We start from the raw sequence: 24,305 nt of genomic DNA, 5'->3' as shown, positions 1-24,305 counted from the left end.
AAGGATAAAATTAGGGAGGAGACAAGCCCTCAATTTAAAAATTATTTTAGTGTATTTTCTATTTTTTTGCAAACAAATATTTCAAATTGAAGTTTTACTTATACAATTAATTATGAGAGAATATAGACTTAGTATATTCTATCCATTAATTTTAATAAATTATCTTATGAAAGGATTTTGTATTTCAATTTATAAGTCGCTATATAAAACTTTGAAAGTAATTAATGGGTTTATTTAAAAAATATCTATACTAAATAAGGAATTACTTTTTTACCTTAAATAAGAAAATGCTTGATTGATTGATCCTATTAATTTGTTTTATTTCTCTCTGAATCAACCGTATTTAATGGAAGTAAGGTATACTTAAAAATTAGAATTCTTAATGGGCATTAATTAATTATTTTAGTATGTGTAGGTGTGGGGTAGTTAAAAATAATTTATAAAAATTAATGAAAGGAGTATCATTTTTATTTTTTTATTTTCTGTGGCATCTATTTTTTATGGCTAAAAAACAAAAGATTCCTGTTTCATGGCATGAAAAGAGGATTCCATAAATCTTAAATTATATTTTTATCTTCTTAATTATTAATTGACCGTTTCATAAATTTTAATTTTACACTAAAACACCTTTAACACATCTATCGTCTAAAAACCATATAGGTTATAAAAGAAATATTTTTATTCACATGTTTTAAGTTTTATTTTACCATATTTTCAATTTAGTCATGTAAATTTATTCATTTATTAATTTTTAAAATTTAAATATGCAAGTTGGCTAAAATAATATTTCACACAAAAATGTATAAAAAATTTAAATAGATCAAGAATTTAATATAACGGGAGATATTCCAACGTTAACTACTCTTGGTTTTAGGTGAGATGTATTCTTGCGTGGGTAATGTTTTCGAATTATAAAAAGGTTTGCAACAGATAAAAACATCTGAAATAAAATTTACTATTTGATATTAAAGTCGCGCTAATAAAATTTTCAATTTACATTTTGTAAGAATTAAAAATTTTCAATAAAAATGATAAAGAGGTGAGAAATTCATAATAGATTAATCAGTTTTTAAAAATATCTCATATTAGTGATAAGATAGAAAACTTTTTCTTCATTTTTGAAGTTCCTAATATCCAAGAAAAACCATTTTAAAAAAAAAAAAAAACTCTCTTTCCCAAGATTTTCGGTGTAAAAAAGGTCATTTAATAATAAGCGGAATAACAACACTCTCGAGATTTAAGTTACCTAATTTTTTTTTTCCAACAAAAAATAAAAATAATAAAAGCATGTGGAAATTGTAATGTAATTTTTTTTTTATATAATTATTCATTATTCGTGAGTCGAGCCGGGTAGGATTATATTGATGGCAAATTTCTATCGATAAATATTTAACACAGGATATAAACGTTAAGCTAGCGCCTCTTACCACCTGAACTTGATGTTTGCTGGTAATTGCAATGTAATTCTAATGAGCAAAAAGTAATACTAATTGTCGAGGAAGATGGAGCTGCAGCGACCGAGGTGAGCAGCTGATGAAGAAGTGAACAGAGATATTGAGAAATTGAGATCTCGACATAGAGGTTGTAGAAGAAGAACCACTGAAGCTGAACGGTGAGGAGGAGTTGAAGCTGAATGCGATGGAGTGGGGTAGAGAGAGAGAGAGAGAGAAATAAAGATGGCAACTGACTCAGAGGGAGAGTAGTTTAATTGTTTCATCAGTCAGTTTTGATAGTATTTTTTGTCATGAATCTTATTTTTATTTAAAAATTGATTATTTATCTTATAAATTAAACTCTAACACTAAAACAGATGTAAAACATTTTGTAATTTATTATCATAGTATCCACATCTCAAAACTGAAATAAAAAAAAAATATATCATAGTCAAATTTTCACTCAAAACCTAAAAGACCATAAAAATAACTTTGTTCTTGCTATTTCATCTAAGGTTATTAAACTTGAGAGTTTAAATAAATTCAGAATACAGATGTAAACTCTAAATATAAACTCGAATCATAAACTCGTAAGAGTTCATCTTTATTAATAAATAATATTTAAAAATACATAATTAAATAATTAAAATATGAAATATAATTATAATTTAATTTTAATATATTTTAAATATAAATTATTAAAATTAAATCTATCTACATTTGTAAATTATTATATTCAATATCAAAATTTAAAAATATCATAACTTATTTTTGGTATTTTTTATTTTCTTTTTTATTAATATTAATATTTTTTTAAGTTTTATTTTTCATTGAACCAAATTCTTCCGCTTCTGTAAATTAAGTTCTACATAATATATACATATCTTGTTTAATGAGTTTGTGAGTAGATTAATACGATTTTATAAGTTAAAAATATAAAAATAATAAACTTAAATAGTTAACTCGTGAGTTTAACGGCGTTTTATTTAGTTTGAGTTTATGGACGAGTTAATACGATTTTATAAGCTAAAAATGTAGAGACAGTAAACTCGTAAAGTCAATTTAAGAGTTTGACAATAATGATTTCATCTAAACATTAATGATAGAATTGAACATTTTTAGTATCTAAACCAAATCCTATATTATTGGGTTTGTAAAAAAATATTCAATGTTAAGTTTTGAAAGGTTATATAATGACGGCGGTGACGACAAAGTGGCTACTCGTAAAACAAAAGATTGGCTGCAGTATGTTAAAATTATTTAATTTACTATTGCACAATAATAGCAATACATATAAGATGCATGCATTGAAGTTGAAGGCAGAACTAGGTGGGAAAGTGAATCTTTGTTTGATTGACAGTGTGTGTCCCTTGAAATTTTTTAGTTATTTTTATTGACGACTGTAGCATCATATCGCATACGAACATTGTGGTTATCAACAGGACAGGCTTGCCTTTTGGTGCACCTCATCCTCTCCTTTGTTCAAATTTCATGTCTAGATGCCTCTGGTTGTGCTTTTTACATCACTGAATATTCTTGTGAGTTGGAATACAAATGGTTTTATTTTTGGAGTCTGACTAATCAATCTAAGCACAAGAAAGAGTTCGTGAATTCCCTTTCCAAAAAATTTGTGCATCTTTGCTAGGTAGGCACCAAATGATTTTGTTTTACTTTGCGACATGCTAGTAATTGTCAGATTCTATTGGACAATGATATTTACAATATTTTTCTACTTGTTATGGAGATACTATTATTGTCGTTCAAGATGAAGTCAGTGACCTAAACCATTTTATCTAATCTTTATCCATATTTCTGCGCTTGTTATCTTACCTTTGTTAGTAGGCATACGTGAAAATTAAAGGAGTAATTGATGATTATATGTCTAATTCAGAGTTGGATCCCATGTCCCTAGCAAACATACATTGGGTGCCTATATTTAGGCGGCAAAATTTATACTATTCATTAAATCAATAGTTTGAAGGATCTTATTATAATCAATATTAAGAAACACTGAATTTAAATTCATCTAAATCTCTTAAATAACATTATGTAATGAAAATTTATCTCACTTTCAGCCTAAAATTTAAAGCTTTCTTAAATGATCTGAAATTTTCATGCTTCTTTTACATTGTGAAATTCTTTGCCTATTGTTGTTATAAAATCTTCCTCCATTTCCTATGACATTGAGCAACGCATGAAAGAAACAAAACAATGATATAATAGTATAAATTCATTCATAAATAATATATAATATAAACTCATATATCATAATATAAAAAATTATAATATGAAAAATAGATGCAAAATACCATAATATCGAATAAAAATAATAATATAGGCTTGTACTATTAAGAAAATTATGAATTTTAGGTAGGAATTGAGGTGGATATTTAGTTGTGCTATTTAAGATATTTGAATTCAGTGTTGCAACAAATTCTCCAAACCTTTGATTTAATAGACATCATAGATCTTGTTATGTAAATATAGGCACCCAACGCCTGTATTTGCTACAGGCCTAGGATCCAAATTCATCTAATTTTTAGATACAGCTGAACCAAATATTCCTTTTGCTATTGATATATGTTCTTTACATTTTATTAATCTTTCTACTTCCATGTTTCACTTTTCTCCTGTGGTTTTTTTTTTTTTTTTAATCAAAATGATTCCCGTGATCCCGTTCAGCGGGTTGACGTTGCTGTTATAAAAGTTGATATTGATTTCTTCACAATTTTTATTGCACTGCCCTTTGCTTAAATGTTCTAATTTTAACTCTTACGGGAGACGTTTGAAGAAATTGTCATCTTTCTTTCAATCTCTTTCCTAAATGGTGGAATCCTAAAGTTAGAATGAAACATTTAAATTTAGAATTGACACTGTTAATGAACGTAAGTCAGAATAAATTAAAAATTCACAACTAAAATTAATGATGAACCTAGCAGTTTAAGGAACTTATTGTATGTGGCATTACTTCCCTGGGGATGGATCACATCAAGGTCTTGGGTGCATATCCTTTCCTAATGCTTTGCATTTATTTTACTTGTAGATGGTGTCCAGAATCCAAATAAAACTAATTTTATATTTTGTGATTCTTTATCGATAAATCTGGGTGTCCATGATAGGGAGAATACATGCTCTTGCACAGGTAGTTTCACACAAGTCACGGATTGTCCAGGTATGAAACTTCTATTTTATGTCATCAAATTTGCAAGCATCGACTTTAATTTTAAATTTGAAATTTTTTATTTATTGCAATAGTCTTCCAATTATTTGAATTGGCAGTCCTCCTCCATTCTTTTTCTTATTGTTTCTAAATGAATCAATGTCTTCTTGGTCCTGTAGCCTAAAAGATCCTCCTCCATTTGTTCTTGATCACATTGACTACACTTGTGTATAGGTGGAATTTATAATCTTTGTTCATAAAACATTACCATGTCTATATTTGAACCTCTAATTCAGATTTTGATGAAGCTTCTACTACATTTTGGTTGTTCGTAATTTATGGATATGCATTCTAATTTTTGTTTTATGTCTAAACATTATGGAGGGTCAAATGTTTTATTTCTTGATGATGAGGAGAATGATAAAGGAAGATTAATATATTTGGATTAAATTTTGACTTTAGAGCATGTATTTGTACTTTAAAGCTTGAATTTGTATTAGTTATTTTGTGATACAATTATATGAAATTTATCTTTATTTTTTTTTTTAAAAAAAAAGCTTTCTAGCCTGATTAACTAAGATTGGATTTCAAGAAACAGTAAAATTGAATTAAGCCCATAAGCAACGGGCCATTAAAAATAAAAAAAATTAAACCCGCTAGAAGGAGGGTTGAACCTCCGACCTTGTGGTTAACAGCCACACGCTCTAGCCAACTGAGCTATTCCAGCAGCTGTTGAAGTGATGAGTCTTGATAATTTTAATTAATTTTACTTCATCGGCTTGATTCGAAGTTTTTCTTTTTCCATGTGCGATTCGTCCATGCTTCATCTTTGTCAATTCTGTTTCTGGGAGATTCCAATTGAAATTGTGTTTCTTGTTATCGCTGAATTGACCTTGGATGGGCATATCTGAATCTCGGGATCCGCCGTCACGATGAGGCATTGTGCTTTTTTAGGATTATGCGTGAAAGAAACTGAGATAGAAAGCACGTTGTGGTATTTTAGCGTTACTCTGTGAACACAAACTCGTAACACTATAAATAATCTGTAACAGTTTCTTGTTGTGCATGGTATGCTAATGATGGATCATGAAATTGAATTTTATGGTCTCTCCTTTTTAATGCCAGATGTTTACTACCGTAAGCACCTCCGCTGGTTGATTGTAGACTCTGCTATTGATCTCCTATCGTAAGGTTATGGGTGTTTCAACGTGGAAGAAAAGGTTCCCGTGCCTAACGTATCTCAAGTCTTAGAATTCATTCTGGTGGGTATGGGTGGTTTTCACATATTGTGCTTTAGTAGTCTAGACCTTGTTCTTAGCAAGTTTAACTCGAGGGGAATTAAAAGAATGAAGACGCGCCTTTTCTCTTGGTAATTGATGCACAAGGCACCCCGAGTCCTAGCTGTTATATAGAGCTACCACCTCCAAGTGAATCGAGTTTGCCCTGCTCTGGAAAGACTAAACCATGTCTTTTTGCTGAGCTTTTTTGCAAGAGCAACATTGTATGTGTCCCCATTGACCATAAGATGAACTCTGAACCAAGACATTGGAACCTGGATCGAGATTTAGTCTACTCATCTCTCAAATTGTTTGCAGGTTTTTGCGTTAAAGCAGCTCACCTTGGGTTATAGTTTACACTTTACACCATTCATGTTGTATCTGCCTTTAGGTTATATGAGTCTTCTCGTTTTATTCAGGTATTGAGGACTCATTCTACGACTATTAGAGCATTAAAATAGAAACTTATGATGCAGGGCAGCTTAACTCATATTTAGACTCCCATAGCAAGTTCATTTGCTTGAAGCTCGTCTTTTGTTTGTTGACTTGCCCGTATGTTCCCATGATAAGTTCATTTCAGGACTTTTTTTAACTCTTTTTCTCAAAAACTGTGGGTTGTTATTCAGAGTTTGAGGGATTTTAGTGTTTTCAGCTCTGAATTTACAAAAGCAGCTGAATCAATTTTATCAAATGACATTTAAAAAAAAAATGTGTTAGAATCGACCTTCGTTTAGGACAGCCACATCAGCAATACGCCAATAGAAATGCAAGGTAAATCAGAAGACTGAATACTTCCATATAGTTGTAGTGTTCAAATTTTCCTCCTAGGAATGTAGAAATAAATTTTGTTTGATGACTTTGTTAGATGACTAATGAATCTACAAGTTATATTTTTATTCAGTGCAACTTTGCAAGGGCAATGTAGTTTGCCTCTCCCGTGCTCCTTGGTAGTGACCAAATGCATCCTCAAAATATTCCTGTAGAATTTGAACTTTGAAGATTGTACCACTCATTCTCCTCACTTGGAGCAAATTCGGTGTTACCAGAATAAGCTAATCTTTCAAAGCAAACAGTTTCCTGTTGGATGTTTTGAATAGTGTTTGGTTTTGACTTTTGAAAAGCCCAAAAGTCCTCTTGGAGAACCAACTTTCAGGGAAAGACGTTAGGTTAATTTTACTTTAGAAATTCCATTTGCAATGTTCCTGAAAGTCCATTTGCCAAAAGCTGATTGAGATTAATTTCCAAATGTTACTTTTAGTTTTTGAACAATTTTCAGTTCCTTTCTAATGGTAAATGCTCGTTTGGAACTTTGGGTTACTAGTATTTCTTGATAACTTTCAATTTATTACTGACTTTTTAAAAATATTTTCAAACATAAATCTTGTTACAATAACTAAGTTTTAATACATGAATTTTTTATATGTAGACTTTTGAATTTTGAGAAAGTGGAAACCAAAGACGTACCATGGCTTGTCAAATGCATTCTAATGCTCATTTTACTTCTTCTGGTCAATTGGTTGAGAGATGTGGATGACCTTATTTATGGAATGAATTTAACATTAGCATTTCTAATACTAGTGGATGGGGAGATATCCCCTTGATGGATTCCAAGAGCAAACCTTATCGCCGGAGATCCTTTACAATTTCAATTTCTCCCTGTAATTTTTTACCGCAGTTTCTTTACCACAATATAAGCACTAGTTTTCGTACCTTTAACACTGTTCAGAGAAGGAATTACAGCTTCATGCATGTGTAAATAGTATCAGATTCTGTTGGTTTTGCCGAGTTGTCCTGGTGGCACTCCATGGCAGTGTCACCTCTTTCGCTTGGAAAAAATTCTGGGTTTGAACATAGTATTGACATGTTTGTGTGTGTGCCTGGGGGGTGTCTCCTTTTCATATGAGAAAATGCTAGGTTAGATGAAGGGAAAGAAGGGGATTCAACTTAGCCTTATAGGTCTTGGGGCAGGATTTTCACAAGCTAAGGGGAAGGTTTTTATGTTAAATGCAGGTCTTCCTTCTGCTCCATCTTGTTAGGAATGAGTAAATCAAGCAAAAGAAGGAATGCATTGTTGATGCCCGTATTTTAGCTTTAGCTTCTAATCTGCTTGGATGTATTCTGATTTGTGTCTAAAGACAATAATAAAAAGAAGGCAAAATTCTAGCCTTCAAAATTTGTTCGTTAATTGGGAAGTGAGAATTTATGTATTTGATTTTATCTCTCTTCTTTCTTTCTTTTTTTCCTGGAACTGATATAATTTACTTTATCTTGATGATTTTTTTTCTTGTAATATTTTTATGAGAAAACTGTGAGAAGCTTCATTAAAAGTGAAAGATCTTGCACATGCCCTTAATGACTATGAGCATTTTGTTACCTTTATCAACCCCACCTTATTACGTTAAGATGGTGGATGATAAAAGTAGATTGTCCAAGAACCTTGTCTACTTTGTAATCTTTTATGATACAAGTTTTTATTTTTATTTTTTTTTTGGATTAGAAATAGTGCTAAGCCCAATAGTTCAAAATAAAATTATATAGTGGGGGATTTTTCTACTAAGATTTGTATCTGAATGGGTATATTTTAGTTCATTTGCAATATTTTTCTACCAAAATATTCGTCAATTTTCTAGTCGATATGAAGTTCCTTCTGGATACAAAGTAAGCTACATAAAACTTGGCGTATCATCTCTTTTAGTTCACTTCTCAATAGTATATGAAATTTAAAAAACAAAAAGAAATAGTTGTATTGTTAGTGATTATAATATAAATAGAACAATTTCTTATAAACTTTATATTTGTATTAATTTAAGAATTTGAAATCAAAGGTTTATTCTTGTAGGATGGATGTGTAACATCCTTAAAAATTTAAACCTAATTAACTAAGCTTGATTAGAGTAATTAAGTTTATTAATGAGATGTGTGGCTAGAAAGGTTTGGTTGTAATTTTAGCACTAAATGCAGGTTTAAAGTGAAGTCTGGTCACCTGGATATGAAAAAAGAAGAAAATTTGAAGGGCGATGTTTTGTGCCACACGCCACGGCTTGTGGATAATCTACTGCAACATATGCGAGCTAATACACTTGGGTAAGATTTTTTTGTACCATGCGCCGCGGCACATGATGTGTCTACCACGACACATGGTTGCTTTTCTGTAGAAATAAAAGTGTATTAGACTCAAAAAATTGGGAGGAAACAAAAGAGCAAACGAAGAAAAAGAAAGGAGCTCTGTTAGGGTTTGGGGCTCGGAAGCATTGAGAGTATTTTAAAGCTTCTAAATAATAGAGGTAAGTTTTTCAAACTTAAATCTATCTTTATCTTTCATTTTCTTGATATTAGGAGTTAGGGTTTGATTAAGAATAATAATTTTCAGTCTATAGAGGCTATGAACCCAAAGCCATTGACTTAAATAAAGTTAATGAGAGTTAATTAAACTAATAAAACCTAACATTAATGGTTTTATAAGTGTTGGTGGTTGGAGATAATAAATACCTAAAAATCCTACCATAAATATGGTAGTTAGGGCAATATGGCTTCATTAATAGTTATTTAGGAGTTCAATGAAGTTAATATAAGTTATAAGAAGCTAAGAAACTCTATGGGTACTCTTGTATGGGAAGTGATTGAATTTTAGGAGTGAAGAAGTGTTTGAGTTAATAATGAAAATTATTTAAAAAGGGGTATTAATAAATTGTATTGTGATTAATTGTAGTGTGAGCATATTTGACACTATTCAAGTTTCGTGAAAGCTTAGGGAGTGTATAATTGAGGGATAAAATCTTTGACCTTTCAAAAGTTTAAGTTTATGATAACTGAAAGATTTTTTTTTTATACTTTTGTGTGTTAATTGATTTATTAAGTTGTATTTGATAATTAAAAAGTGTGAAATTAAATAAAATGCAAGTGTGGCATAACTTGAAAATCCATTATAATGATTTTAGAAAGTTCAATGACATGTTTTCTTTGGAGTCTAATGGCTTGATGTATGAGAAATGCAATAAAATAGTGTTGTGAAGTTCTATGATGTGTTGTTTTTGGAATTTAACGAGTGTGTGTAATATGAGGAGTTCAACGATTGTGTGATATGTAGAGTTCAATGATTACTTATAAATGGAATTCAATGATTATGTGTTTTGAGAAGTTTAACGATTATGTGTAATATAAAATTCTATGATTAATTGTAAATATGTGTAATGAGAATATAATGAGACCATTGAGCATGTTTGGGTAATGAATACTTGCATGCTATGGGTTATCACATATTTATGCATTGCATGATGATTATTGGACGTTCACCTAGGTGAGGAGTAGAGAATTAAAGTTCACGTGGTAAGGCCTCTTTCAAAGCTTGATAGTTTGCCTGAATTTATTATTTATATTATCCAACTAGTTCAATGAGAAAGAAACTTAAATATAACTAGTTATCCACTTATTTAATAAAGAAACTAGTTTAGGAAGAGTAACACCCCATAGTGATAAAAATGAGAAAAATCGTGACCCACCTCTGAGATGGTAAACCTTGGTTGGGTAACCTCTCATGCATGTCTTTGCTGGGATAGTCTCAGTTTAGAGATGATTCTAATGTGCTATAGCTCAGGGTTTCATGTCAGAGGTATAACAAAGATATAAAAGAGGTATACTCATGCATATAGTAATAAGAAGATACATGGTTGTCTATATTGTGACCATAGTAAAACAAATTATGTGATTAGTCCTATTTCTGTATGAAATTATGTTGCTCAATCATTATCTCATGAGCATGTACTATTATGAATGAGAATTTTGAATTATGCTTTTGAACATGATAAATGATTTGAAATTAAATATCTTTGTTACTTACATTTAAATTAATTGACATACATTAGAATGGATTAGATGGACGTTGGTTACTGAGTGGTTGTACTAATCCTACTGTCTTCAATGTTACAGGAATTAGTTTAAAGGGGCAAGACAAAGGAAAACAACCTGAGGCACAGGATTAATATCCTATTAGTAGGCCTCATTTACTTTTTGAAGTATTAATATGTATATTTTTGCATGATATTGCCAATTAGGGATAATTAACGTTATGACTTAGTTGCATTAAGTGTTTTGCTAAATTATATAGTATATTTTGGGTTCTACGGTATATGTATATTGATTGTGAGATTTAGAGCAAAGCCAAAATACTAATACAAGCAAGAAGAATATATGACATTTGAATTATGATGAATAATTGATGAAATGTGAGATTTGAGCTCCTCCTTCTGTTTTCAAGATTAAGGAGTTGAGTAATGAAAATGTATTTAATGAGTAGTATTAGTGATGTGGTGTATTGTACACATTTATTTTAATTTATTAAGTGCGGTCTGAGTGATATTGGTAGCCTTTGGCTTATGGTAAGAGTTATGGGCATTCAAGTCTTGTGTAATTGTGAAAAGGAGCGAACTTTGAAATGAGTGTCCAATTTCTAACTGAGAAATAATTACAATGTGAAACCAAAGCCATTGGTTAAAATTAGGAGAAAACTCTCTATAGACACCTAGATCACATTAGTAGAATGTCGGATTGGAAAATGAGACGCGTCGAAAGTTGTTCCGGTTGATGTCAAAAGATAGTGAAATTTGCTATAAAAAACATGCAATGTACTGTGGCACATGGTACAGAGGCTCACAAGCTTCAGTGCATGCCTTTTTTTTACATTGTTTCACTGTTTTTCATTTTTAAGCAAATGCACCAATTTTTTTTGAGATCCTATGCTTCCGCATATAAATTAAACTCTAATTTCCAATTGTAATGATCTTTTTGAATGTTTTAAATATTGAAAACTTGAAATTTTATTTATATAACTTGATAAATATGATAATTACATAGATGTTGGAGATTAGAGAGGATTAGTAAAAGTAATTTTACTTGTCTCCCCCGGATTTTACAGGATGAATTGGGAATATGAATGGAATGGCTTTCTCTTATTGGTAGAATGACGTCTAGAAATATCTTGCTTCAGGATAAAGTTTTGAGAAAAGCCTTACGAAAATCTTCTGGTAGATTAAAGGATTCCAAATCAAAATATTTGTCGATTTTTTGATGTATTCTAAGTTCTGGTTGTAGTTCCCCTCCCCCCCCACGCACGATAATTTTTTTTTCATATGTTTGACTTCAACCATCAGTATTTTCAGCATTTTTTTTGCTTGACTATTTTCAATTCAAAAAATTCAAATTACCAACATGGGAAGATCCAAATTTTTATCTTAAGATTTATATTTAATATACTTATTTTCAATTGAATTATGATCTTTAAATTTTCTATATATTATTTATTTTTTAATAAATTTTTATTATTAATATTAAAATTTATTTGTTTTAATTTAATTGAATAAAAATATATTAAAATATATAAAGTTAAAGATCTAATTTGTCTCATAAGCATATTAGTAAGGTATTTTTAATTAAATTTTATTTTAATAAATTAGTTAGTTATATTTTTATATTTATTCTCATTCAATAAGGTATTTTATTTAAAAATAATTTATTTCTTAAAAATATATTTTAAAAAACATATTAATTATATCTTAAAATACTAATAACATTTTATATTTTTGAAATTTTTTATCCTTATTTTTAAATATTTAACCCTTTAAAAATATTTTAAAATTAGGGTAATAGTTACTATCTGTTTTGCTCTATCTTTTTAGCACCTTTTTTTTCATGGTGCATAAAAATTAGTACCTTTCAGTAGTATCTGCCTACATGAAATTTTTAAATAATTAATATTCTCCTCATTTAAAAATATAAAGTATTTTTAAAAGGATTAGATGTTAAAAAATATAAAATATTTTTAATTTTTTAAAATATAATCATTATTTTTTTAAAAAATATATCTATTGAATAAATTATCTTATATTTATTTTAGGGTAAAATAACTTATTAAATTCAGGTAAATATAAAAAATAAAATTAATTTAAAAATAAATAAATATTTTATCAAAGGAAAATTTGATTAAATTTTTTTATATTTTTAAATAAAGGTTGCATAATTTAATTAAAAAAAAACCTTTACCAGGAAAGTATTCGGATAACAAGTTATGATTTTAAAATTAAAATGAAAGGTTCATTCAGGCTATTCCACGTTGACAACCTGGGTGAGGTGGCATTCCGTGATTGGCGGTATGACGGCAAGAAGAAGAGAACCTTCAGTGTCGCCGATGCATCAATAAAGGGGCGTGCACTGTGTAAAGCTCGGGGGAACATCGTCATGGCTCCTCGAAAGAGACTTTCAAGTGATGCCACCGCCGAAATCTCTGTGAAGGAAAATGCGCAGCGAAAACCCCAAGAACCCGCCGTCAATGATCCTCCAATTTCACCCCCAAAATGGGGCCTCATTCTCAAGCTCTCTCTGTTCCTCGTCCCTTACTTGTATCTTATTTTCTACCATTACAACATTGAGTCGGAGCTCTGGAGATCCATCCTCATCAATGCTGCGATGAGCCTTGCTGGGTTCTTTGTGACTGTCAAAATGATTCCCGTGGCGTCCAGATATGTGCTCAGGCGAAATCTGTTTGGCTATGATATCAATAAGAAGGGTACCGATCGGGGCACTGTCAAAGTGTGAGATTTTGTTTTATTTTATTTTAATTACGGTGGGGATCAATGAAGTGTCTGCCTGGTGGATTTTGATTTTCGATGTTTTTTCTGCATAATTAAGCGTTCGTTGGTTTACATTTGTTGGCTTTTTAATCAAATTTGTGCGCTAATTATCTTCTAGATTTGAGTTCACGTGTTTCTCAATTTCAGATCGAATTTCTAATTGGATTTTGTTTGATATTTTTCATCCCGATTGATGCAACAAATTTCCTTTGTAATTCTGATATTAATGCACTTTAGTGCGAACTGTGACTTCTCTTAAATCCCACCCTTGCTGTTCATTAATTGTCAAACAGATTTGAACAGTACTGTATCTCTCCTTTGGAGAGTAACTAATGTTATGTTTGCAAGTTGATGTGGACATGAATCATTTTTTGCAACCCCCCCCCCTTTTCTCTTGCCTCTTGTATTTTTTGTTTGTGATAAATAACATATAGCCTTTTTCCTATATTTCTATCTTTCATGCTAATTGATTCAAGACGATGAGAAATAATTTCAGTTTATTTTATTATTTGATAATAATGTAATTATTTTTTGGTATTGGTATTGGTATTTATGAGTTTATATTTAGATTATTGGAATAATCTCAGGAGTTGATCAGTAATTGACTGTAGGAATATGTTAACCTTTCTAGTACTTTAGTAGGATTAGGATTTCGTAATTAAGTTTCCTAGAAGCATAAATAGGTCAAATTCTGAATAGAACAGTTATCCACTTATCCCTGATTATTATTTGATAAAAAGGATATATTGAGTTTCTGATAAATTTGTGATTTTTATTGATTTTTCTTCCTATACAACATAATTATTGCTTCCATTTGATTTTCTCTATTTAGAATATAGTAGATAGATCATGGAATACTTCTGTACCAATATGGAAATCCACGATGTTAAGATGTTTTCCTGAAATACTTCTGTACTAATTTGGGAATCCATATAATGAATCAATATTGTCATCTACTCTTAGTTTTCTGTTTCCATAAGGTTTTCGCTGAAGTTCTTGGCATTCGGAACTCATTCTTTTTCAAAGGGAAATTCTATTTCAATTGTGCACATCCATGTATGTAACTTTGACCTCCCTTTTCTGTTGCTTTCCATGTAAAACACTGGTCATTCCGTTTGAAACTATGAGCATATAACTTGTTTAAAGTTTGTCCATTAAAGTCATGGTGATTTTTATAGAAGGAAGTTAGGGACTTGTAGAAGGATTGCTTGAGTAAGTTGGCTAGTTTAAGACATTAAATGATCTTAGGTCTATAAAGTAAGTAGAAAATGAAGAAAAAGCTGGATGAGTTTTCAGAATTTTCATGGGATTGGTAAGGACAATGACTATCTTCTCACCTAGTTAACTGATTCGGTTGAATATTTTTTTTTCCTTTTTGTTGTTTTTTTTTTTGGGGGGGGGATTGCTGTTGATGTTTTGAATGGATGGCACGCAGAGACCTGTATTTTCCTATGCGGAAGGGTGAGGGGATGCAAGAAGGATCATTGAAATGGATGAGATGAGACCTATATTGAATAATGGTGCGAGTCATTAAAAAAAATAAATAAATAAGATGCAAAGGCTAGCGAGGACAGTATTTAGTTACTTCCTTCATGATAAGTTGTTTTAGTAAGCTTTAATTAAAAAAAAAAAAGGAAAATTGATTTGGTAAGCATTTGACCTAGTGCTTCACAAGCCTGTTGTGGTGATGTCAAATCCAATCTAAGGGATGGAGTACTGTTAGCAACCTATTTTACCATCTTGGTTGACAATGTTACTATTTTCTGTGTAGGCCTGAGTCATTGGGCATAGTTGTTGGTATAGTCTTCTTGGTCTTGGCAATCTTATTTCAATATTTCAACTTCACAGCAGATTCAAATGTAAGTATTCTTTGTCATTTCTGAGCAAGATGATTTGACTATTTATTTCAGCTCCAACTTTTTGTAAGCGGTATAAGTTCATAATTGATATTTGATTTACAAACTATTAAAAATGCAGTGGCTTGTGGAGTACAATGCAGCATTAGCGTCCATCTGCTTTATGATACTACTTGGATTTGTTGATGATGTTCTTGATGTTCCATGGAGAGTGTAAGTATATGATCTTTTAGTATTTTTTTTCCAAAGGTTCATGTTTGTCTACAAGGATATTTTTGTGGTTTTGTTATGTAATGTGATTGGTGGGATGAGCAGGAAATTACTACTCCCATCAATTGCCGCACTTCCTTTGTTAATGGCTTATGCTGGTCACACAACTATAATTATACCAAAGCCACTTGCCCCACATATTGGGATAGAGGTTTTGGATCTTGGTAAACTTCCCTTACCTTCCAAAGGACACTGTAAAAGAAATACTAATTGCTTCATCATTTTGCTATGTTGACCACTTATTGTTGTGGCAGGATGGATATATAAACTATATATGGGGCTTTTGGCTGTTTTTTGCACAAATTCCATCAATATCCATGCAGGAATAAATGGGCTTGAAGTTGGACAGACAGTTGTTATTGCTTCAGCTGTAAGCATAAAAGCTTGTTAGATCAAATCAAATCTGTTTTGGTTGTAGAATATGATAGTTACTGTGCGTTTGCAGATCGTGGTACACAATATCATGCAAATAGGAGGATCAACAGATCCTGAATATAAACAAGCACATGCTTTCTCTATCTACCTAGTTCAGCCCTTGTTAGCTACCTCCTTGGCTTTGCTTTCTTACAACTGGTATTTAATACTGTATCTGTATCTTGTTTTCTCCTGCTTAATAAAAGAGTAACTTGCGGACTCAGTCCGTTGTCTTGCTCATTATAGGTATCCTTCTGCAGTTTTTGTCGGAGACACATATACATACTTTGCTGGAATGACCATGGCTGTAGTTGGGATTTTAGGCCATTATAGGTATATCCTTTACACTTGTATTCTTCTCAAACAAAAGAACTAATTTCTTGTCTCTCCCCATGAGTGTGTAAGGCTTCCTAGGTATGATAAATATGACTAAACTATACTAGGAACATTATAAAATTTGTAATCGTTGAAACTTAGTGATAAATACTTCCTTTTTATGCTGGTCTGACTTGAATAATTTCTTCACTCAACTCAGCTACCCATAGCTTCCAAGGTTGTTCTCATCTGTGAGTGCCATAACACATTTACTGAGGGCACAAAGATTCAACCAAGAAGTGGAATTTGGAACAGTAATCACAAAATACTAAAAGAGGAAAGCGTTGTACTTGTAATCATAAACTTCCTTGTAAACTCATTTGTTTATTTTGTTAGAAACAGGAAAAGAGCAAAACAATTAAGTTCAAAGCATTCATATCTAGTCCAGTCTACTGAGATTTATCATCTTATATCACTGTGGTTATTAATTACCTTATAATTAACTTTAATTTTTGATTCAGTGAAACGTTGTTGATTTTCTTCCTACCTCAAGTTTTGAACTTTCTCTTGTCACTGCCCCAGGTTATTAATCTCTCTCTCTCTCTCTCTCTCTCTCTCTCTCTGTGATAGTTTAGAACTCCCTTAAATGTGTATGACACATGTAACATGCTTTTCTCCAGCTCTCTGGCTATATTCCATGTCCAAGGCACCGTTTGCCAAGGTAGGCTTGGAGGGCCTCTTCCTATTTGTATTGTGGGGACTTGTTTCAGGCATCTTGCTTATATTCATTGGTTGAAAACTTGCCTATCTTCTGTCCAGGTTTGACCCTCAAACTGGACTGCTGACTGGGACTAATGATGGGACACTCGTTAATTTTTTCTTGAGGCAGCTTGGCCAGAAGTCTGAAAAGTCACTTTGTGTTTATCTTCTTGTTTTCCAGGTGATTGTCATCTTTATTTCTTCCCCCTAGTTGCCCGCAACTTCACTCCCTTCTCCCTCCCCTTTTTTCTTCTATTCTTCCAACTTAAATTTGTGTCAAGTACTGCAGTAAATTTATGGGATTTAAGCAAACTCTGTGTTTCTTGGGTCTCAGCTGCATGATGTATCCAGAGGCATAGACATGGTGAACTGCATTAGTCTGTTTAAGGCTCATGTGCAAAAATTAATTTAGACACCAGTTGATTCCTAGTCATGCTTATGTAATTGATTGGAGAATGACACTTAGATCCCAAAATATTGATGTAATGACAGTTAGGTCTCAAAAAAATTGTTCAAATATAAGTTGCAAATATTGATCCAGATACTTGCAATTTGCAAATACTGAGTCTCAGTTGCAAATTATTGGGAGTGATGTGTGAGACTTAAATGTTTGATTTGCAATTGACGTAAATGCTTTTGCAGCTCATCTTTCAACAAAGGTTTTCGAACATAACTGTCATTCAATTGATCTTTTAGGACCTAAGTATCATTCTCCTGAATTGATTCTATTTGTAGATGACACTTGCATCAAATTAACTGTCAAATACCAATTAATGAGTATCATAATCATGTTACAATGAGATTTGCATGTTGAATGGCCTCTATGGTAAGGGTTTTACTTTTTTATTAAAAAAAATTGTAGCAATGACCACTGGTGATTTTGAACCAATTTCTATCACTATGAAAGCTTGCATTTTAGTTTAGCTTATAATCTGAATTCAGATGCTATAATTGTTGTGTGGTATATTGCTCATATCCCCTGTACCCCTCCTATAAACAGGCTATTGCGTGCTGCTTCTGTTTCGTGCTGAGGTATTTCCTTGCTGGATGGTACAAATGAGGGGACTACAAAGTTACCCATGGGAACCACCCCAGCTGCCTAGGTTTGTTGTATAATCATTCTTGTAGAAAAACTGTCTCTAGGAATATAGATTTTGAAGATGAGGGAAGGCCTTTTTTTCAATTTATTTTGGGTTCGTTCGAGAGTTTTGAACATGGTATCCACCTAATTTAATACACCAACACAGCTATTCTCTGGGGATACATTGAAGGACCAAAATTTTGTATACGCTCTTTGAAATGAAGATTTTGAGGAAAGAAAAAGTTAACATTATAATGATCGACAAACCTATTATTCGGAGATTGAAAATTGTTCTCAAGTAAAGGTCATGAAACTTCCCCAGTTCTTTGGTGCCACTACCGTGAACTTTTAAATCGTGGCCTTTCATCTCATGGCTTGACTGCATTAATTGGACCACCTACCATATGTAGGCCGGTATCATCAACCCAAACTTCCAATTTCTTGAACGGATTTCTAAAAATTTTTAACTGTCTGCTGTAAATGTATTTTTTCATTTAAGTTTGTAATTTATAGGTTTAGATATTTGCAATTTCTAATCAGCAATGAAATTTGTGCCAAATTTTCTTTAGATTGAATGCTTCTGGAAATTAATGACAATATCAATCAATAGTAAAAATGAAATCTCGTTTTTGTCAAAATTTGTGACTTAGAAAAACGGTGACAGTGAATAAAGTAATTCTTACTCAGTTGCTCCCCCAGAACCAGAAAATTGTTTTTGATCTGCCTTTAGGGAAATAATAATTTAAGTGTCATTATAATGTTAATCACTCCGTAAAGCTGCACGGTGCAGTTAAAGAAAATTCAAGATGTAATGATGATAATTCATCGAGAGTGTGTGCGCGCGCGCGCGTGTGTGTAATGGTTTATTGAAGTACCATTATCATTAATTCCCTTTTCCCGGTAACATATCTCCGTAATATTTCATAGCTCGTAGTCATATACAAACTATTTTCACAATTTTTTTAAAAGGTTCCTCATTTTCATTGATGACCAAATGTGAGCAGTAAGCATGCAGGATCCAACTGGGGAAAAAAATCAATTTACAAATTATGCTAAGAGGAGAGGAGAAGAAACATTTTCAACTGAGAGAGTCTTTGCACAAAGAGAAGGCAATCATTTGCGGAGAAAGCTTTAAACATTGTCTTTTGCTTTCATGTAATAATTTGTAGAGCTTGAGCGTTTATATCAACTAGAGACGTGAATTTTTACAGAGAATTTCTTTTTGATTTTACTACAAAAAATGAACCATCCATTAGAGGAAAGATACTGCAAGCCAAGGTCCAGAAAAAGTCGAGGAAAGGGATCCAGTGCTAAAGTACTGCTCATTAGATCACGTCAGGTATATAAATCATCATAGTAGGTTTTTAAACGTCGAGGACTCCTTTTGAGTAAAAGCTAAGCTTCATTCCATGAGAAAGCCAAACGTTACAAAGCCAAAACGTAACAAAAGATAAAACACTTACAAGACTAATGCCACTTTCATCATACGCCATCTTCAAGGAAAGATGGAATATAATCAAAAATCCAAAAATCATTTGCTAAAGTATGATTAAACCTAGCTAATCTATCTGTGTAAATATTTGAGTCCCTATACATAAAATTTAAAGAAATATTCCAGTTCCTACACATGTTAAAACTCTTTGATAGCATAAAAGGGCGCATCATCCTTCCTTGATCTTTGCCATTTAACCTTTTAAAAATAGAGCTTTTGTGAAATTTGCTTTACTGATGCAAGTACTAATGCGTTTCATAAGAATAAATAAATAATATGGTAGAGACAATGAACAGATAAAAAAGATCAGAATCAATGATACCGGAATGAACGATTTAGCTATACTAAAATATATCAACGAACAATTCACCTATCAACAAAAGCTCTCTCTCTCTCTCTGTTTCCTTTTTTTTTTTTTGGGGGGGGGGGGAATGGGAGTGATCGCACTATCACATGAGCTCTGGAGATACTGACATAAACACAATCGGGAATAAAAGCTCTCTATCTTTGAACGTACCTGAGAACACTACCCTCAGCCCAAAGAAACGGTCATGTTCATATCTAGGAGGCTACAACAGCTTGCTATCTCCAGAGACGATGTGAAACGGAAAATGAAATTGCTGACCCTCCGCAAAATCCTATCATATTTACCAAATATTCCCGAAACAGCAACTTATTAACTCAAACAGGCTCTTCCCAGTAACAATCCATGGGATTCCTTGCAGTCCAATCCTCACTTTGTCTTCACTTCCCACCTAGCAGTGGCCATGTTGTCCCCATAAGAACGGCCATGAGCAAAACCACCCCTCTTTCCTCCCCTATTGTTTCTCCTTCCCCTACCACCCATCTGATTCTCATTACCATGAAAAGTATTGGTCTGAAAGCCACTTTGTTGTCTGAATTTTTCTCTCCTCTTGTTACCCCCATCAGAGCTTACCCAATTCCCAATACCTCTTCCTTTGCCAATTTTCTGAAAGCCACTTTGTTGTCTCTCCTTCCATTGCCAGGAATCATTCTCTTGGTTGGGCCATTGAGATACTTTTGCAGGTTCTTGAGGGGTCCAGAACTGTTCCCAGGAGCCTTCACCTGTATCAGTATCTTTTGGAAGGTTCGTCTCAGCTTCCCCCCATCCAATGCTGTAATTTACTCCACCATATGCATTCAGGTCAGAATCCCTACCCTGAGGAGGACAATAATTATCTTCAGCTGGGTCTGTCTCAGCTTCCCCCCATGCAGTATCCCCCCATCCAGTGCAGTAATCTACCTGGCCATATACATTCACATCGGAATTCCCCCAAGCTGGAGGCTTTGGGGTGTGAACTTCCACCTGACCTGTAGGCAGTGGGATTTCATCTTCCCCCCAGCCTGTAGGCACTATGACTTCAGCTTCTCCCCAACCAGTAGGGGGCTGGGTTTCAGCTTCCCCCCACCCGGTGCAGAAAAATGATTGGTCCAAGAGGTGAGAACTATCGAGAATCACAACTTCATCACTAGCTTTGACACTGGGAGCTGGTTCTCGTTCCAAGTCCAGAATAAGCTCAGGGTCAACAGTCGAATTCCAATCTACATGTTCAATGTGCATGTCAGGGTCTGGCAAAGATACTTCACAAGGAAGGCCGTTGATCTCTGCCCAAAACTTCTGTTTAGCATTGTCAAATGCCTCTTTACCAGCAGAATCATCCCACTTTAGTATATTGTCATGCAGATAGATATACCTCTTGGTTTCTAACAACTTTGGCCATGGAACAGCAGCACAGAATTCTTTTTCCCATGCAGGTACTGTTGCCTGCCACCTATCGGCTGCACACCAAGAAAAGTAGAACTGTCACTTCAATTCAAAGCATAAAAGGACCTAAGATCATACTAGAACAAGACATGGAAAAAAAAAGAAAAGATTGTCTTGCAGACAAAAACAAACTACAAACATAATTAGCACAATAAATGTCCAAGAAACAATGTATACGGAAGAATAGAAACCACCTTTCATAAAAGGGTCAGCAAATAAGAGTCCGCATAGACATTGCCTTGATCATGATAGTTTCATTTCACCACATCTCATAACATATCAAAAACTGAGGTTCGAGTTGGGCAGAGTCAACAAATAAAGGAAATTTAGTTACACATACAGCTTTATCTAAAAACTCATTGATGCACGTTTTGTTCCCGTAACCATAAGATTTGCTTGATAGATGCTTATTTAGATGTTATCAAAATGTGAAACGGTTTCTCCCCAACAAATGACAGAAGTCAACAATGCCACAACAGAGAATATACAAAACGTCAACCAAAACAAGGAAAGCTCATTATCTTAAATTTTTTTCTATATCGATAGCTCAATGAGACAGTGATGTATTTCTAACACATCATAGAAAGATTCAATTAACAGATAACTACTTTAACGTTGCCAAAATCCAGAAGGTTTCAATCCAAATATGACATAAACCAACATAACAATCAACTAAAATGAAAATTTATGCATCTATAAATAAGCTTTGCCAATTCAAGGAAGTAGGGATCACTTTTTTACGAGCAACTGCATGAATCAATTAGCAGAAATGACATACAAAATGGTAAGATCAAGGCAGCTTGAGTTCAAAACAGACAGCAACCTAAATTTGAGGAAGCAGGGGTCTATGAACTTTGCCAATTCAAGGAAGTAGGAATCAATTGGCAGAAATGAACATTCAAAATGGCAAGACAAGATCAAGGCAGCTTGAGTTCAAAACATACAGCAACCTAACTTGCAACAGGGAATGCAGAAGATCGACTAAATGAAGGAACATCAGTAACGTTAAAGCAACTCCGTAGCACTAAATCAATGAAGTAGGGACCAATCAACTCATAGAGGAAACTAGAACCCCCAACCTACCAACCAAAGCTATTGCAGCACTTTAACCCTTTAAAACCCTTTCCTCGTTATTGAAACTCTTTTCTCAAAAGAAAAAAAAAATTAAATTCCTTGTCATAACCTCATCCGGCCCTTTAGAACTTGAGAACCACACCCAAGTGAACTAGATTATCAAGTTCTGCCCACAAAAGAAGCAATGGTTAAAGCCAGACCGCAGAAACAAATGGCACAGAAAAGCAACAAAGCCATGATTGCTACTTCAAAATGATGCTCAAAATTTGACGGGAACCTAACCTCTTAAGAAAAACCCAGTCAAAAATTTCAAAGCAAAGTTACCATATAACACAAACAAAATCCACGTCTAGCAATTTCATCATTCACCCCACCATTCCACACCTTTAAAAAAAATAGCGTAGACGGGAACTACCAGATACTCATGCAACAAGTCCAAAATAGAGAACAAATATACTGACCCAGAGGAGGCTTTCTGCTGTATGATCTGTTCCACTGACCCACTTGATGACGACTCGCCTCTTGTTGTTTTGTCCAATTGGCCATGACCAGAACCAAAAGAGAAGACCCCCAGAAGAGGAAAACGGACAGCGAGAGAAAAAACTAAGGAACAGAGGCCAGAAAGAGAAATAAGGACTATCAGACAGGGTTATCAGAATTTTGCAGAGCTAAAAAAGAAGAGGAGGAAATTAAGGAGGGGATAGAGAAGGGAGAGTGTAGGGACCCCCCCGAGAGAGGAAACGCTCCGAGGAGTGAAGGAACGATTCCTCAGGGATTGGTTATGAGAGACGCACATGGATGAAGGAAGGAAGGAGAAAGGATCAGAATTTATAGCCCATAGTATTGGATTCACTACTATATCGGTGCGTCATTATTCTAATTTGGTTCCCCCGGTGAGGGCATGAGGACCGAGTCCCTATCTCGCTTCTTTCTTTTCCCTTTTTGCTCTCAAAACTGCTTTTTTTCGTGTAGGTGATTAACCCGACGCTGACGATGACGCACTATGTGCCAAAATCGAAACGGTGTGTCTCGCGCACCCCCTTCCTCCTCCTGTTCCTCCCCCTGGAAACTAACAATCAGTTACGCACCGGACACCCCATCTTTCTTTCCTCTTTCTTCTCTTTTTCCTTTTTAATTTTCATGAAACGCTTGTGCGTTTGATTCAATCACTGACCGGCACAGTGTATCCGAAGTGAAACTGATCAGTGATCAGGCTGTTCAAACTGACTAGGGATTCGTGAAGTTACAGGGATTAGGCGGATTAACATAGGGATGCACATCAACAGTCTGAAACGTGGGCTCCAAGTTTTCAAACTTTGGATAGATTCCAGCGTTTTATCAAAATTGGGTTTCTTAGCTGTAATTTTCATATCAAAACCAGCGTGAACCAGCTTAAAGTCCGCGTGCTCCGTAGAAGTAAGGGTGCTCGAAATTGATTCAAATCCGAAGGATCAAATCAAATCAACCTAAATCGAAATAAATCAATCAAAATTAACCATTGATCAAATCTGTTTTAATTTTTATGATATATAAATCAATTGGTTAAGTTTAATTTTGATTTCAAAATCTAAAAACCAAACCAAACTTAAATCAAGTCTGAAAAAAAAATTATTTATATAGTATTTATCTATTTTGATATTGAGAGATAGATATTATGTTTTGAATATATATGTATAATGTATGGAATTATGAACATAAGTATTAATATTAAATAGTATGATATTTAAAATTTTAGATATTTAAACTTGAGATATTTATATGTTTGA

At 33.2% G+C, this 24,305-nt stretch overlaps 2 protein-coding genes and 1 non-coding gene across 3 annotated transcripts; 1 reads left to right on the top strand and 2 right to left on the bottom strand.

The window, feature by feature from the left end:
• Nucleotides 1-5,247: 5,247 nt before the first annotated feature.
• Nucleotides 5,248-5,320, bottom strand: TRNAN-GUU (transfer RNA asparagine (anticodon GUU)). The gene has a single exon. It is a non-coding gene; the product is annotated as a tRNA-Asn (tRNA).
• A 7,741-nt stretch (nt 5,321-13,061) lies between these two features.
• On the top strand, nt 13,062-18,442 carry LOC129312824 (uncharacterized). Its single transcript, XM_054955574.1, has 11 exons — nt 13,062-13,453; nt 15,264-15,351; nt 15,470-15,561; nt 15,664-15,782; nt 15,873-15,988; nt 16,064-16,191; nt 16,279-16,365; nt 16,869-16,929; nt 17,028-17,068; nt 17,167-17,287; nt 18,107-18,442. Exons 1-11 carry the CDS (start codon nt 13,101-13,103, stop codon nt 18,164-18,166), a joined length of 1,266 nt encoding a protein of 421 aa, XP_054811549.1. The 5' UTR covers nt 13,062-13,100; the 3' UTR covers nt 18,167-18,442.
• Nucleotides 18,443-19,928: 1,486 nt separating this feature from the next.
• LOC129312826 (uncharacterized) lies at nt 19,929-23,879 on the bottom strand. Its single transcript, XM_054955577.1, has 2 exons — nt 23,001-23,879; nt 19,929-21,479 (listed from the first exon to the last, which is right to left on the bottom strand). The coding sequence occupies exons 1-2, from the start codon at nt 23,083-23,085 to the stop codon at nt 20,413-20,415; spliced, it is 1,152 nt and encodes a 383-aa protein (XP_054811552.1). The 5' UTR covers nt 23,086-23,879; the 3' UTR covers nt 19,929-20,412.
• Between the last annotated feature and the right edge of the window lie 426 nt (nt 23,880-24,305).

Source organism: Prosopis cineraria, unplaced genomic scaffold, assembly GCF_029017545.1.
Source record: "Prosopis cineraria cultivar Desert tree isolate PC_DT_omini unplaced genomic scaffold, ASM2901754v1 PC1, whole genome shotgun sequence".
NCBI classification, from domain to species: Eukaryota; Viridiplantae; Streptophyta; class Magnoliopsida; order Fabales; family Fabaceae; genus Prosopis; species Prosopis cineraria.
This window is presented reverse-complemented; position numbering and strand designations above follow the sequence as displayed.